Source organism: Cornus florida, unplaced genomic scaffold, assembly GCF_030987335.1.
Source record: "Cornus florida cultivar Cherokee Brave unplaced genomic scaffold, ASM3098733v1 CherokeeBrave_3.0.0_Hap2_Chr07, whole genome shotgun sequence".
In the NCBI taxonomy this organism is placed as follows: Eukaryota; Viridiplantae; Streptophyta; class Magnoliopsida; order Cornales; family Cornaceae; genus Cornus; species Cornus florida.
In genome coordinates this window covers 50,657,848-50,672,688 of record NW_026775577.1, presented here as the reverse complement: position 1 = coordinate 50,672,688, position 14,841 = coordinate 50,657,848, and the positions used below count along the sequence as shown (strand labels likewise).

The 14,841-nt window shown below is 36.0% G+C and overlaps 2 protein-coding genes and 1 long non-coding RNA gene across 5 annotated transcripts; all 3 read right to left on the bottom strand.

Moving 5' to 3' along the window:
* Positions 1-2,537: 2,537 nt before the first annotated feature.
* On the bottom strand, positions 2,538-3,723 carry LOC132267178 (uncharacterized). Its single transcript, XR_009468912.1, has 2 exons — positions 3,551-3,723; positions 2,538-3,286 (listed from the first exon to the last, which is right to left on the bottom strand). It is a non-coding gene; the product is annotated as an uncharacterized LOC132267178 (long non-coding RNA).
* A 1,781-nt stretch (positions 3,724-5,504) lies between these two features.
* On the bottom strand, positions 5,505-8,682 carry LOC132267176 (linamarin synthase 1-like). The gene is made up of 3 exons (XM_059768254.1): positions 8,604-8,682; positions 6,826-8,338; positions 5,505-6,612 (listed from the first exon to the last, which is right to left on the bottom strand). The coding sequence occupies exons 2-3, from the start codon at positions 6,932-6,934 to the stop codon at positions 5,678-5,680; spliced, it is 1,044 nt and encodes a 347-aa protein (XP_059624237.1). The 5' UTR covers positions 6,935-8,338; positions 8,604-8,682; the 3' UTR covers positions 5,505-5,677.
* LOC132267177 (haloacid dehalogenase-like hydrolase domain-containing protein At4g39970) lies at positions 8,530-14,313 on the bottom strand. 3 transcript variants are annotated; one of them, XM_059768257.1, is made up of 12 exons: positions 13,867-14,313; positions 13,688-13,781; positions 13,382-13,426; positions 13,219-13,269; positions 12,909-12,983; positions 12,771-12,804; positions 10,223-10,278; positions 10,065-10,124; positions 9,579-9,638; positions 9,393-9,439; positions 9,232-9,306; positions 8,530-8,746 (listed from the first exon to the last, which is right to left on the bottom strand). In XM_059768257.1, the coding sequence occupies exons 1-11, from the start codon at positions 14,244-14,246 to the stop codon at positions 9,258-9,260; spliced, it is 951 nt and encodes a 316-aa protein (XP_059624240.1). In that variant the 5' UTR covers positions 14,247-14,313; the 3' UTR covers positions 8,530-8,746; positions 9,232-9,257. The 3 variants fall into 3 exon arrangements, with proteins under 3 accessions (XP_059624240.1, XP_059624241.1, XP_059624239.1); XM_059768258.1 differs by having other exon boundaries at positions 8,530-8,722; XM_059768256.1 differs by lacking the exon at positions 8,530-8,746 and having other exon boundaries at positions 9,019-9,306.
* Positions 14,314-14,841: the final 528 nt, after the last annotated feature.

Here is a 14,841-nt window from a genome sequence, read left to right as displayed (position 1 = left end):
TAGTAAAAGAACATCACCCAAAATCACTCTTGTATTTAAGTGTATTATCTAAAAAATAAACAATCAAATTTCTCTAAAAAGATCTCTTAAAAAGTTTCAATGTTCATGTAAGAGAAGAAAACCTTATTTTTCCAATTGAAGCAATCAATCTCTCTGAGGATTAGAGATAAATGATGTATTTATATGCTAGAGTTCTCATAATGTGTGTGAAGATGTTTTAAAATCTAACAAGGGCTACCCTAGAAGTTTGCGTAAAAACAGGAAACTAAAAACTTACCATAATAGAAATCCCGCATATTTAGGAAAACGCAATCGGTTGTGTTTTAATTGAGACCAATTTTTTTATGCAGAGAGTGTAACCGATTGCGTTTCAACTAAGACCAAAATTTTCATGCAAATAGTCCAAACAATTGTGTTTTGATGTGCAACCAGTTCTGTTTAAAGTGCAACCCGTTGTTCTTTTGCTGAGTACTAAAAATTGGCCTATTTTGACTCCAAAAAGCTCAATGCTCTCACAATCAACTCAAAACATATAAGTGCAATGTGCCCTCATCCACATACCTGTCGTAAATGATGTTCTCAATGGATTCAATGGTATATAAACAAAAAAACAACTCAATCATCAAGTTTGGACTCTGAAATTTGTTAACATACAAAATTTATATCTCACAATAATGATATTAATATGTTACGTTTGGGAGCACCAACTCGGTGTTTTGGATTTAGGATTGGAGTTATTTTATAAAACTCAAAATTAAATTACCTCTAATTTAAAATATTTCTACGATAGAGTACTAAGCATTGCACATATACTATGCTATGTTTAAGAGCACTGAATTGACAACATGGATTTGGGGTTGGAGGAAATTTAGCAAAATATTTATGTGATAAAGTATTAACCATTACACATATACTATGTTATGTTTGGGAGCACCAAATCGAAAACTTGGATTTGAGATTGGAAAAAATTTAGTACAAAGTTTGTAACAATCTTTACATATATGTGCATACATCTGGGTCATCCAAAGATTGTGTATTGTGTATCATGTCATGCTACATGAACATATTGTAAAGTCCCTCTTCCATAGAATTAAATAGCCATCCTAGAATCGTGCAGTTGTTTATATCCCATGCAGCAAATATAGAGTTATTAATACCATGTTTCTTTCCCTTTCCCAATATCCAACTCAGCCTTGTAATGTTCTCAGCCTTGTAATGTTTCCTTGTTGGGCTTGTTCCTAGTCTTGTCTCAAGCTTTGGCTTGCTTTCTTCATCTTTGGGCCTAAACGCCTTTTTGTAAATTCTATTATCCAATGAAAATTGCTTTAATTTTCGAAAAAAAAAAAAAAAAAAATCCAACTTGTCTTGCCTTTCGCTCCAGGATAGATACAAAAGAAGTGGGATCATGATGCAAAATTATGCATATTCAACAACACACTTATAATCCGTTGAGCCGGAGTATGTTGAGAAACAGAATTATCAGAACGGGGAGCAACAGCTACCTCTTTACCTTTTTCACTAGAGTCACCATAAAAACAAAAAAACAAAAACTCAAAAAAATTCACAAATTTCTCGATAAGAAAATCGCTGCAAACACCAATAACCTAGTTGCCGAAGACACGGCAACAACTCATGAAGATGTTATCGAACACACCGGTAGCCCGAAATCATCAAAGAATGGTAAAACACCCTAGCACATCACAATTATTCGTTAAAAGCTACCCCGAAAGAGGGGTTCGAACCCAAGAGAGAACACTCCCAATGGAGCCACTGGTAGCCTGTACTCCCAAAGGGGGATTCGCTGAAGGCTAGGGAAGAGGTCAGAGGTGGGGTGTGGGTCTAGGGCAATGGGCGAAGGCGTTGCGAGAGGTGGGTGGTGCCGACGAGTGGTTTGAAGAAAGGATTGTGTCTGTGTAAGGTTCTGATACCAAAAAAAATTAAAAAATTGTGTACCTCTAATTTATTGCAGGAACTTGTATTTATATTTGCTAACTTGGGTTACAATAAAGGAGTAAAATAAAGTTAATAAATTAAAATACCTAATTCAAATGTTTCGATAGCCGAGTGGGTTAGTGCTTCCGGTGGATCTTAGAGTGCCAGACTTCGAACTTCTGTATCTACTAATTTAACTTCTAACACTTCTTGTTGAAAAAAAAAATACCTAATTAATAGTGATCTGCTAATCACTAGACCCAAAATTAGGAAACAAAATAAAACGTAGATTTCAACATGCAATGATTTTTGGTGGATTAAACTCCCAACTACTTCTAACCTAAGTAGCACCCTATGAACACTAATTTTCTTTTCTTTCTTTTTTCTCTCTTTTTTCCTTTTTCTCTTTTTATTTATTTATTTTTAAAAATAGTCATTCAATTTTAAGTATGAAGATTGATGGTCAATTGAAGTCGAGACATTTTAGCTTTGATACCATAGATACAACTAGTTACTATAAAAGTCATGTTATTAGAGAGGCTATTGGAGAATCAGCTGACACTAAATTTTCAAGTACATATATAATTTTGAGGCACATCATACCATTTTATTTAATTTTTTTTTTTTCAATGAGAGAATTTACAGGCATGCCAGACTGCTTCTCCGTGGTTTTTTGCCACAAGGTCAAAACAATTGTACACAATCACATCCCAAGTAAAACTCCTCAGAAACCTAAATAAATTCCCCAACAGTTTATACTAATTGCTCTCAAATTGGAGGACCTCCTTGATGAATCTGTCAAAGTTGTTATAAGATGATCCCCCAATCTCAGTAGCTTCTTCTGCTTTCTTCTTCCACCCCTGAGCCCTACTTCTCATTTTCTTCCCTTCCATCATTTCCGTAACAAGAGCTTCAATTTCGTAACCTGAGACATGGTGGTATTTAAGTCATTACCTTATCAACTCTACCGAGCGCCGGTCCCGCTGAAAAGGACTTTGTTTCATAAATTGGTTCAGTTTTTGTAGTACATTGAAAACATAAAATTTTCAGGACAAAAATACCCCGAAAACTCTCTCTCTCTACCATTTGATTATCTTTCCTCTACCCATCATCACTACAATCCTCACGTTCCTCAAATCTGCTTCTTTTCTGATCTCCAAAATAGTTGAACTAAACCATCTTCTTCAAGCTTATGTGCAAATCAAAAATGTCAATCGATGCAGCTAAGTCCACTCTGACCCCTCGAAACTCTCGAACTTCACATCACGCCACAAGAACCTCCATAACCACACTGAAAAGGCAAAATTACCCTTGAAAGACCTTTCCATTCCCCTCCTCTTCCAGAGAGTGACACCTGTCAAACAACCAAAGTGGACTGAGCCGGCCAGTCCACCTATTGAAGCCCACAAGTCCAAAGACAAGCTGGACACAACACAACCCGTGTAACGTTGAGGCCCAAACATAGTGCAGGCCCAAGCACAGTACTATTAGGTAAACCAGAATAATGTATAAATAGAAAAAGGAAACAAGGAGGAGGCAGTGTGTTTAGTGTAAGAGAGAGAATTTTCCATTAATAGAGAGAATTTTTCCTTGCATCTACACACACCCTCCAACAAACCTCAATCTCCGAGATCATCAGCTCCTATGTTCTTCATCCAACAATGTCGATTACAGCACTAAATCGAGCTACAGATTTGACACGTCAAGAGCAGCAACAACATTTTCAAGCATAACATCCTTATGGTGTATTAAACGCACTACCTGCCATTTTTAGTATCATTAAAGCATAAAAGTTAATGATATTAATATGTTACGTTTGGGAGCACCAACTCGGTACTTTGGATTTAGGATTGGAGTTATTTTATAAAACTCAAAATTAAATTACCTCTAATTAAAAATATTTCTATGATAGAGTACTAAGCATTGCACATATACTATGCTATGTTTAGGGGCACCGAATTGACAACAGGGATTTAGGGTTGGAGGAAATTTAGCAAAATATTTATGTGATAAAATATTAACCATTACACATATACTATGTTATGTTTGGGAGCACCAAATAGACAACTTGAATTTGAGATTGGAAAAAATTTAGTACAAATTTTATAACAATCTTTGCATATATGTGCATACATCTGGGTCAGTGCAGCCCAAAGATTGTGTATTGTGTATCGTGTCATGCTACATGAACATATTGTAAAGTCGCTCTTCTATAGAATTAAATAGCCATCCTAGAATCGTGAGATTGGAAAAAATTTAGTACAAATTTTATAACAATCTTTGCATATATGTGCATACATCTGGGTCAGTGCAGCCCAAAGATTGTGTATTGTGTATCGTGTCATGCTACATGAACATATTGTAAAGTCGCTCTTCCATAGAATTAAATAGCCATCCTAGAATCGTGCAGTTGTTCACAGCAAATTTAGAGTTATTAATACCACGTTTCTTTCCCTTTCCTAATATCCAACTCGTCTTGCCTTTCGCTCCAGGATAGATACAAAAGAAGTGGGATCATGATGCAAAATTATGCATATTCAACAACACACTTATAATTTGTTGAGCTGGGGTACGTTGAGAAACAGAATTATCAAAACGGGGAGCAACAGCTACCTCTTTACCTTTTTCACTAGAGTCACCCATAAAAACAAAAAAACAAAAACTCAAAAAAATTCACAAATTTCTCGATAAGAAAATCGCTGCAAACACCAATAGCCCAGTTGCCGAAGACACGGCAACAACTCATGAAGATGTTATTGAACACACCGATAGCCCAAAATCATCAAAGAATGGTAGAACACCCTAGCACATCACAATTATTCGCTAAAAGCTACCCCGAAAGAGGGGTTCGAACCCAAGAGAGAACACTTCCAAGGGAGCCGCTGGTAGCCTGTACTCCCAAAGGGGGAATCGCTGAAGGCTAGGGAAGAGGTCGGAGGTGGGGTGGGGTCTAGGGCAATGGGTCTAGGTCTAGGGCAATGGGTGGTGCCAAGGAGTGGTTTGAAGAGAGGATTGTGTCTGTGTAAGGTTCTGATACCAAAATAAAAATAAAAATTGTGTTCCTCTAATTGATTGCAGGAACTTGTATTTATATTTACTAACTAGGGTTACAATAAAGGAGTAAAATAGAGTTAATAAAATAAAATACCTAATTCAGATGCCTTGATAGTCGAGTGGATTAGTGTTTTCGTTGAAAAAAAAATTTTAAATACCTAATTAATAGTGATGTACTAATCACTAGACCCAAAATTAAGAAACAAAATAAAACGTAGATTCCAAACATGCAATGATTTTTGGTGGATTAAACTCCCAACTACTTCTAACCTAAGTAGCACCCTATGAATACTAATTTTCTTTTCTTTCTTTCTTTTTCTCTCTTTTTTCCTTTTTCTCTTTTTATTTATTTATTTTTAAAAATAGTCATTCAATTTTAAGTATGAAGATTGATGGTCAATTGAAGTCGAGACATTTTAGCTTTGATACCATAGATACTACTAGTTACTATAAAATTCATGTTATTAGACAGGCTATTGGAGAATCAGCTGACACTAAATTTTCAAGAACATATATAATTTTGAGGCACATCATACTATTTTATTTAATTTTTTTTTTTTCAATGAGAGAATTTACAGGCATGCCAGACTGCTTCTCCATGGTTTTTTGCCACAAGGTCAAAACAATTGTACACAATCACATCCCAAGTAAAACTCCTCAGAAACCTAAATAAATTCCCCAACAGTTTATACTAATTGCTCTCAAATTGGAGGACCTCCTTGATGAATCTGTCAAAGTTGTTATAAGATGATCCCCCAATCTCAGTAGCTTCTTCTGCTTTCTTCTTCCACCCCTGAGCCCTACTTCTCATTTTCTTCCCTTCATCCCCTTCCATCATTTCCGTAACAAGAGCTTCAATTTCGTAACGCTTTACATCCTGATCTACCTCCATTCCTATCCCCCACTCAGTGCAAGCATACCGGCAATTGGTTTGTTGATCAGCAAAGAAAGGCCAGCAGATCATAGGCACACCTCCACAAACACTTTCCGTCATAGAATTCCATCCACAATGTGTCAAAAAAGCACCAACTGATGGGTGTAAGAGGACTTGTTCTTGTGTGCACCAACTCGCTACCAATGCTCTGTCCCTAGTCTCCTCAAAGAATTCTTGTGGCAACAACGCTGAATCGCCCCTCACAACATCAGGTCGAACAATCCATAAAAAATGGTGCTTACTATTTGCAAGCCCCCAAGCAAATTCTTTCAAGTGTTGTGCAGACATTACTGTCACACTTCCATAGTTCACATACACAACTGAGTTAGGTTCTCTTTGGTCTAGCCATTGAAGACATGTGGAGTCCTCTTTCCATAAACTTGCACTAATTGACTTGACTTTGGTATCACTCACATACCTTTCTAGCAATGAAAGAGGACCTGCAGTGTAAATGCGAGGAAATTTAGATGCGATTGCCTCCAACACTTCTTGTTCGAATGCTTCAAAAGTGTTGAAGATAATTGCAGGGGCTTTTAAGCAGTTCTGTGCTTCCTCTCCCATGAAGTCGAACATGGTGTCCTTAGGGTGATTGTTCCTAAGATGGCTTGGCAAGTCCTTGAGCCGAATGTTTCTCATGCCTGGGATCCAATCAATAGGTGTATCAAGAGTACCATCGACCAGGAAGTTTTCGTCTGCCATCCAGAAATAATGAAATCATTTCCTTCTTAAACATCGCTTCGTGTTATAATTGTGTCAGTTAGTTCATAAATTCTACTGTAAAACATTTCCCCCTACAAAAGGGGAGACATTGAAGTAGTGACAATGATTATTTTGTTTTTAATTGAAGAACTAATTTTCTTGGCTACCAAACAATTAAGTTACCAAAACCTTGACAAAAAGAGTACCTTTAAATGGAATAATGCCTCTTTTGATGAGTTCACGATAATGCAGATATCCCATGAAGGAACAAGCCGAGGGTTTCTGGTTGTGATGGGTATGGAACACATACTGCATGAGGCTTTCTGGTTGTGGCTGAATTCATGTTCAACAAGCAGCTAAGCCCCGGCAAGTTTTATTGGTGAGTTGTAATTATGGTTGTTTATATGGTTCAATGAATCTCTCTCTCTTTGGTTGAAAGTGATTTATATATATATGTGTGTGTATATATATATATATATATAAAGTATCTTTTTCACCCACAATTATTATAATGTCATCATAAATAGTACAGTATGATATTGACATTACATGTATATGCTAAATCAATCAGCTGAGAGTGATCCGCATTATTTGAAATTTTGGATGATATCAATGTTAAACTTTGAGAATATTATTTGATTAAAATAAATATAAATTGTATATGCATTCGGTTCGGTTGGGGGTCCAGATAATCAATTTGTAGTAATTAAAAATGTTATTTGATGACAAAATAAGTTACGTGTGTCTTGGTTGGTTACTACTAAAATTATAAAATGACAGGTGGATTCAAGGTTTGGCTTTTCACGGATTGAAGTCTAATTTTAGTTGGTACTTGATTTTGCAATCTCAGCAATGTGTCAATACGAAATAAGAAGAATGGTCAGCTACGGAGCTTGAGAAAAAGCATTCAAACTATTGAAAAATAAATTAAAAGATGATGCTGCAGAAAATTGGACGACCCAAGTTCTCTCCAGTGCAACAGTGAATCAATTTCATCCGATTGTTGAGATTAATAATCTTCAATTCATTTTACGATATTATTATATTATCACTACCGGAATGAAATCGAACCACTATTCCATTAAAAATGACTTTTTTTTTTTTTTTTTTTTTCTCTTTATTCCATTAAAAAGGATTTTTTTTATTTTTTTATTTTTTTTTAACGATGTGTAAACCCTCGCAACTACCCACCCTTTGGACTTGTAACTACCAGATAAACCCCCAACTACTTATCCCGACCCCACAATACAAGTAACATTTTAAATTAAGAATGAGAAGGACAAATCAAACCTGAGACACGGTGGTATTCAAGTCATTACCTTGTCAACTCTACCGAGCACCGGCCCGCTAAAAAAGGACTTTGTTTCATAAATTGGTTCAGTTTTTGTAGTACATTGAAAACATAAAATTTTCAGGACAAAAATACCCTGAAAACTCTCTCTCTCTACCATTTGATTATCTTTCCTCTACCCATCATCACTACAATCCTCACGTTCCTCAAATCTGCTTCTTTTCTGATCTCCAAAATAGTTGAACTAAACCATCTTCTTCAAGCTTATGTGCAAATCAAAAATGTCAATCGATGCAGCTAAGTCCACTCTGACCCCTCGAAACTCTCGAACTTCACATCACGCCACAAGAACCTCCATAACCACACTGAAAAGGCAAAATTACCCTTGAAAGACCTTTCCATTCCCCTCCTCTTCCAGAGAGTGACACCTGTCAAACAACCAAAGTGGACTGAGCCAGCCAGTCCACCTATTGAAGCCCACAAGTCCAAAGACAAGCTGGACACAACCCAACCCGTGTAACGTTGAGGCCCAAACATAGTGCAGGCCCAAGCACAGTACTATTAGGTAAACCAGAATAATGTATAAAATAGAAAAAGGAAACAAGGAGGAGGCAGTGTGTTTAGTGTAAGAGAAAGAATTTTCCATTAATAGAGAGAATTTTTCCTTGCATCTACACACACCCTCCAACAAACCTCAATCTCCGAGATCATCAGCTCCTATGTTCTTCATCCAACAATGTCGATTACAGCACTAAATCGAGCTACAGATTTGACACGTCAAGAGCAGCAACAACATTTTCAAGCATAACATCCTTATGGTGTATTAAACGCACTACCTGCCATTTTTAGTATCATTAAAGCATAAAAGTTAAATAGAAAACTTCAACCAAAAAAACTGCCACAAATTATTCCAGGTGCCTAGGAATCCAGCTTTGAAAATTTTTATTGGCATATGGAAGAGTTAAGCTATTCAGGCCAAAGTCTTCAACCCAAGTCTTTGTTAGAAGACTTGAGCCTGAAAATAATTATCCTACATGGAATTGTTAAACATATATGGCGCCATGCACTCACGCAGAAAGTAAGGGAGAGAAAACGGACTTATTACATCTTTTATGCGAAAATCATTAAACTTTAAAATCAGCATTCAATGAATACAAAACAGAATCATTCAAAAATCAATGAGATTTTGCTTTTGTGCGAATCATTATATTTTATATTTTTTTACATAAATAAAGAGCAAGAGATGCAAAAATACCTCCAACTAATGCTTAGTGGTATTAAGCCAAACCTTGTTAATCACAAGCAACACAAGACTACTTACTTATATCGCGGAATGCCACAGATTCCCTAATTGGCGGCGACAACATTTTGAAGCAATGACTCCAAGTCTTTCAATCTGTATGGATGATTCAAACAATGGGTATGAATGACAAGTTAAGCAAAATTAAATTTCTGCTTGCAGAAAGTAAATGGTTACCATACCTTACATTACTCAAGTCAGGGAACATCGCTATTGCATCTTTGAAATCCTATGTTAAATCAGACAAATAACTCAGTCATATCATAATGAAATTCTGGTAACAGTTGCCAGCAAAATTTATTTTTTATGTCTGATGACCTCCCCCACCCATCTCACCCCATCGTTTCACTGGGAGGTAGGCCTCTCACCTGGTTAGATGTTGATGCTGTATACGTAATTACGCATGACATCCCAGCTCCTGTTGCTGCCTGCAGAGATTAACTAAGTCAGGAGTTTAAAAAGACATTTTCCGTTTTGAATGTACATAGAGCCACTGTCACTAAATATTTCTGTTCCCACAACAGCGGAAGGCTCATTTTCATTGCCAAAAACAAATGGATCCAGGTAAAACTAACGTGGACGAAGAAAAAATATCTAGTGGATGCATTCTGCTTACAGTTTCAATGTTCATTTGCCAAAACAAACTCATAAGAGATGGTATTTAAATGACCAGACACTGACAGATTCACAATTGAAGGAAATTTTACTTTACACAATGGAATTGCTGCTCACATTACCATAACATGATTCAAAGACAAAGTGGAGAACAGATTTCAGTGTTTCAGGTTTATATATTGTTCTCAATACTCGCTAATCTTAAAAAAAAAATAGTAATTATCACAAATGAGACCAACCTGTAGCCCAATAACACTATCCTCCACCACCAAACAGTCTCTCGCTGACACGCCTAGCTTCTGAAAGGTACAAGTTCAACAGATCTTGAAACTTGATCACAACAAAGAAATACCATGACTAGGAATCAGTAGGTACATGACAAACTATAAAATGTAACCTTTGCAGCTGTTAGATAAATTGAAGGATCAGGCTTCTTTTCTTTCACATCATCACCTACAAAGAGAGAAAAAATAAGTAGAAGAGAATTTTAAGAATCAAACGGTCATGTTGCTTAGTATGGGTTAATTGTGTCAAACATCACTTATTGCATTAAAATACAATATACTTGCTTAAAACACTTGAACTTTCATAATTTTCTAATTTCAAATGCCAATTAAAAATTAAACCTTCTAGATATCATTGAAATTCCTGTGAATGTCAAGAACATGTTGAATGCTAATAAGCACAGACACAGTCACAAAGACGTGAATAGCACAGTTATGGTTTAGGGGAAAGAGAAAGTCATATGGATCGAAGCCATGGAGAATACTGCCATTGCTATTAATCCTTTGCTGAGGGGAAGAATTGCTTAAGGGGAAGATATGCTGCCATGCAATATCCTATAAATAGGGTACAAGCACAGCAATGACAAGGCAATATATAAATATGTTCACATATACTGGGATGTACATGTAACTTTGATCATTTCTCTCATCTATATTGGCATTGAATATGGAAAGACGAATCCCAATACAAGTTACTCCATATTAATGTAATTATATGTGTAATATTTCTCTGCCATTATATCTTTTTTCCCTAACAACCTTTTTTCTTTCCTTTATCAAATGGTGTCACTTGCAAGCTTGACATGTGGCAGCCGTGTGTATGTGTCAGATTTTTTTCATGCTTTCTTTCTTTGATTCCTTTTCCCCTTCCTTTTTTTCTTAAGAATGAAGATCAGATGATTAGAGAGTGCTCATCCTATTTAAAGAGAGTCAACAGAACCCCTATTAAAAAGTATTTTATGGTTAATTGGTGATTTGTTGGGAGTGCCTAAAAGTACCAATTTAGTGTCTAAAAAATAGAGATTTGAACAAGACCAGAGATGGTATGTGTCCGGAAGTGTCCAAGAAAATTCAGTACTCGATATGCATTTGAAATGGAGAACTCATTCTTAGAACTGAGGTTGAACTCAATTAATGGGGTTTATTACGATGCTGAATTTTCAGATCTTGGGAATAAAAAATAATGAACCAGTAGAGCTTTTAAAATGTTATGCAACATTTTTATTTCACAGGGGTGACTCCAAGTAATGCATTGCTGAGAAAACAGAAGAATAAAGATTGAAGATGTCTTGAATAATCATGATCCATGTTCTTGTGCCTGTTCCTTCATTCTGCCGGCATTCAATGTACGTTATGAAAATGTTGTGTAGTTGATAAAGCTTTGTTGACAAAAAGGTGATTTGTTAGTCAAGATGAAAATGCAGTATTGGAGCTGAATTCTACAATTCGTATGGGTTCCTTTAATTTCTACTCAAATTTCGTTACTTTTTTTTAAAAAAAATCTACTTAAACAAAAACTTCAAGATCATAAAGCTAAACAAGTCAACTAGTCCCCCATTGTTACCATTATTACCTCCCTAATTGCCGGTGCAAAGTGTAAACACAAAACTATGAAGTTGACTTACTACCATAATTTATTATGCAAAAGTGAATTGGCAGTTGCCAGAAAAAAAAAAAAAATGAATTTGGCAGGTAGTGCACAGACCTATGAAGATTATCCCAACACCCTGTTGTCATATTTATATACTACTCAATTCGAGGTGCAGCAGTTAATATTGTATTTGCATAACAATCTTGACAAAAATGTACACTCTAAAACTTACATACTAGCATTCTCAACAAATTTTGTTGTAAAGTAGAAACTTAGATAGAAACATCCTAATGGTTTCTGGAAATATGGCCGACCTGACCTCTTAAGGGTATCTGAATAACAACAAATTTCCCTCTAGCTTATACATTGGCCAGGAATTAGTTCTCCTTGTGAGCTTATGAAGTTGAGAAACTCTATACCCAACTCTTTGAAACCTGACCCTACTACTTCTGATCTTCTGGTATGCCTGCCCTCTAAAAGTGGCTTTTCCAGTAAAACTCTTTGGGAATAAATCAGGCCTAATCAGGCTAAAATTCCTTGGGCTGACTTAGTTTAGTTCTCAGGCAATATTCCAAAACATTCAATTTTATGGCTCATTATCAAGAATAGAATTCCTACTCAGCATAGGTTACTGCAAATGGGGATCATCAATAGCATAAGATGTGTCTTCTGTAGAGAGAAAATAGAGGACATAGATCATTTATTTTTTGATTGCTTTATTATTAAGAAGACATGGTCATTTTTTCAGCTAAAGGTGCTATTCAATGACCTTGGAGTTCCTGGTCTGGGTTGGTTAATTGGGCTTTGTAGGCTCTTCTAGATTTTATTGGTAACTGGAATTGGTCAACAGAAAATGTTCATTAAATTAAAATTATGAGATAATGAAGAAAGCAATTACAACTTTCCTATCAAAGAGGAAATCAAGAACTAAGTTTTAGTAGGTCATATACATCCTTGAGCATATTTGATAAGCAAATATGGGTGACCACATGTAGGAATGTCACAAGCCATACTCATCATATGCTCAAAATAGGTATTGAGAAATCACTTCCCAGAATTAGTCAACATACCTGCAAGAAAGCAATCAAGACCTTGGAAGCGCTCCTAAAACAAGAGGGGAAGACTAATAAGTAAACCAACATTACCTACTTCAGAGAAAGAAAACACTGATAACTACCTCTGAGAAGTAGGATTGGATGAGTACTTACAATTCCGATAAGGTTTTCAAGACATAGTATAACTGAACTTTTAGTTGCAGCAGAACAAACAGCAAGTTTTTTACCCTACAACAGCGAGTGAGAAGTTATATAGCACTGGTGAGACTATTTTCATATGAATGGAACTCTTCTTGTAGAAAAGATGGCCTATAATCAGACTTTATGGATATCAAAAAATAAATAAATAAATAAATAATTCTAGAACCAAATTATGTTTTAATAGATCCAGATAGGAATGAGAAAAATTCAAGTACCATTACAGAAACAATAACTGAATTTATGAGGTAAATATCTATCTTACAGTGGTCTTGGCCTCATCCATTAATCTCAAAACTCCTGGTCTAGGCTCCACCTACCCAAAATGACATTACCATATTCTCACAATCATCATTAAGAACAGTTGCTAATGCAATAGAACATAAAAGTGATCATAATACAGAAGTGTAGAACAGATACACTCTTACAGTTCCAGATTTGATTATTTCTTTGTATCTTTCAGTCTTCCAATCCTACACCAAAAGAACAAGAAAAAAGAACCTGAAACAAGTAATACAGCACACCCAATCAAACTGCAAAATTAAAATCCCTCAATCTTTTCCAAATTAACAACAAAATAAGAACTAACTCAGGAAATCTCGTATGCAACTCCCCAAAATTATGCATCCAATTTGAAAAACACATGTAAACATGTTTTTGTGAGTGAGTGTTTGATCATTTCACTCTATCTCCGGTATATATCCAACAAAAATATTATCAGAAAAATATAATACCTGCAGAGTATCAATTAACTTTGCTCTATCACTATCATTTTCCGGTGGTGTCTCGAATATCGTAGAAAAGGGCCAACCATGCTCCTTGAAATACCTAATAATGCAAAATTCCAATCATACATTCACATGTATAGAGAGAGAGAAAGCATCAATTTCTAGGAATCTAGAGAGAGAGGAACCATCTCATTTTGGGTTTTCCACCGCCGATTCGGTTCTGGAGATTGTCATAGAAGTCCGAGTCCCAATTGAGAGGCTGAGAAACAGGCGAAGAGGGACATCGGACATTGAAGTGAGAGAAAACGTCGTTGTAAGCTTGGCGGTGCAAGTGCTCGGACTCCAGTATAACGCCATCGCAATCGAATATCAGAGCTTGCAGAGCATCCGAAGAAGCCGAAATTGAGACTGATCTTCTGGAAGAAGAAGAGGGTCTTTTGGTGGTGGTGACAGTGGTACGAGGAGGAGAATTACGGAGGCTGTAGAGAGGGCAGAGAGTATTAGGAGGGGAGAGAGAGGGATTGGGAGGGAAGAGGAGCATGGTACATGATAAGGACGATGCCATCGAAGCACTAGGTGATGGTGGTTACGAATAGGAGAATAATGGCGGGTTTGATTCGTGTGGATGGGCAGTAGTGGTTTCATGACCGTTGCCATCACTTTCAATGGTTTAGGGGCCAAATATAGCCCAATGGTATATGGTTGGAGTGGGCTATCAACTATCCAACCCAACCATACATGGGCTTGAACTTCAACAGTTTTGTATATATGTGTGCCGTGTGGTGTTTGTGTGGATAAATTTCTATATATTTTTAAAGGGACGAGGGATATTTATATCAGTAAATTACTCTGAGCTCCTCCGAAATTTCAAAAATCGTTAATGAAATTTGGGGGGAAAGCAAGAAAACAAAAGAAACAGAAAATGAAAAAAAAGTGAATTGAATGATTAGAAAAGCGAGTTTCTAACATAAAAATTTATTGAAGAAAATTGTAGAAAAATATTAGTTTGTTAATTTAGATAGCATTAAATGAAAAGAAAGTGATTGTACTTACTAAAATCACCCTTCTAATTTTAAATACCAAGAAAATAAATGAATTTGTGTTTGATGATATCTAATTTTTAACTAAGAAAGTAAATGATGAATTATTAAATTTAAGAA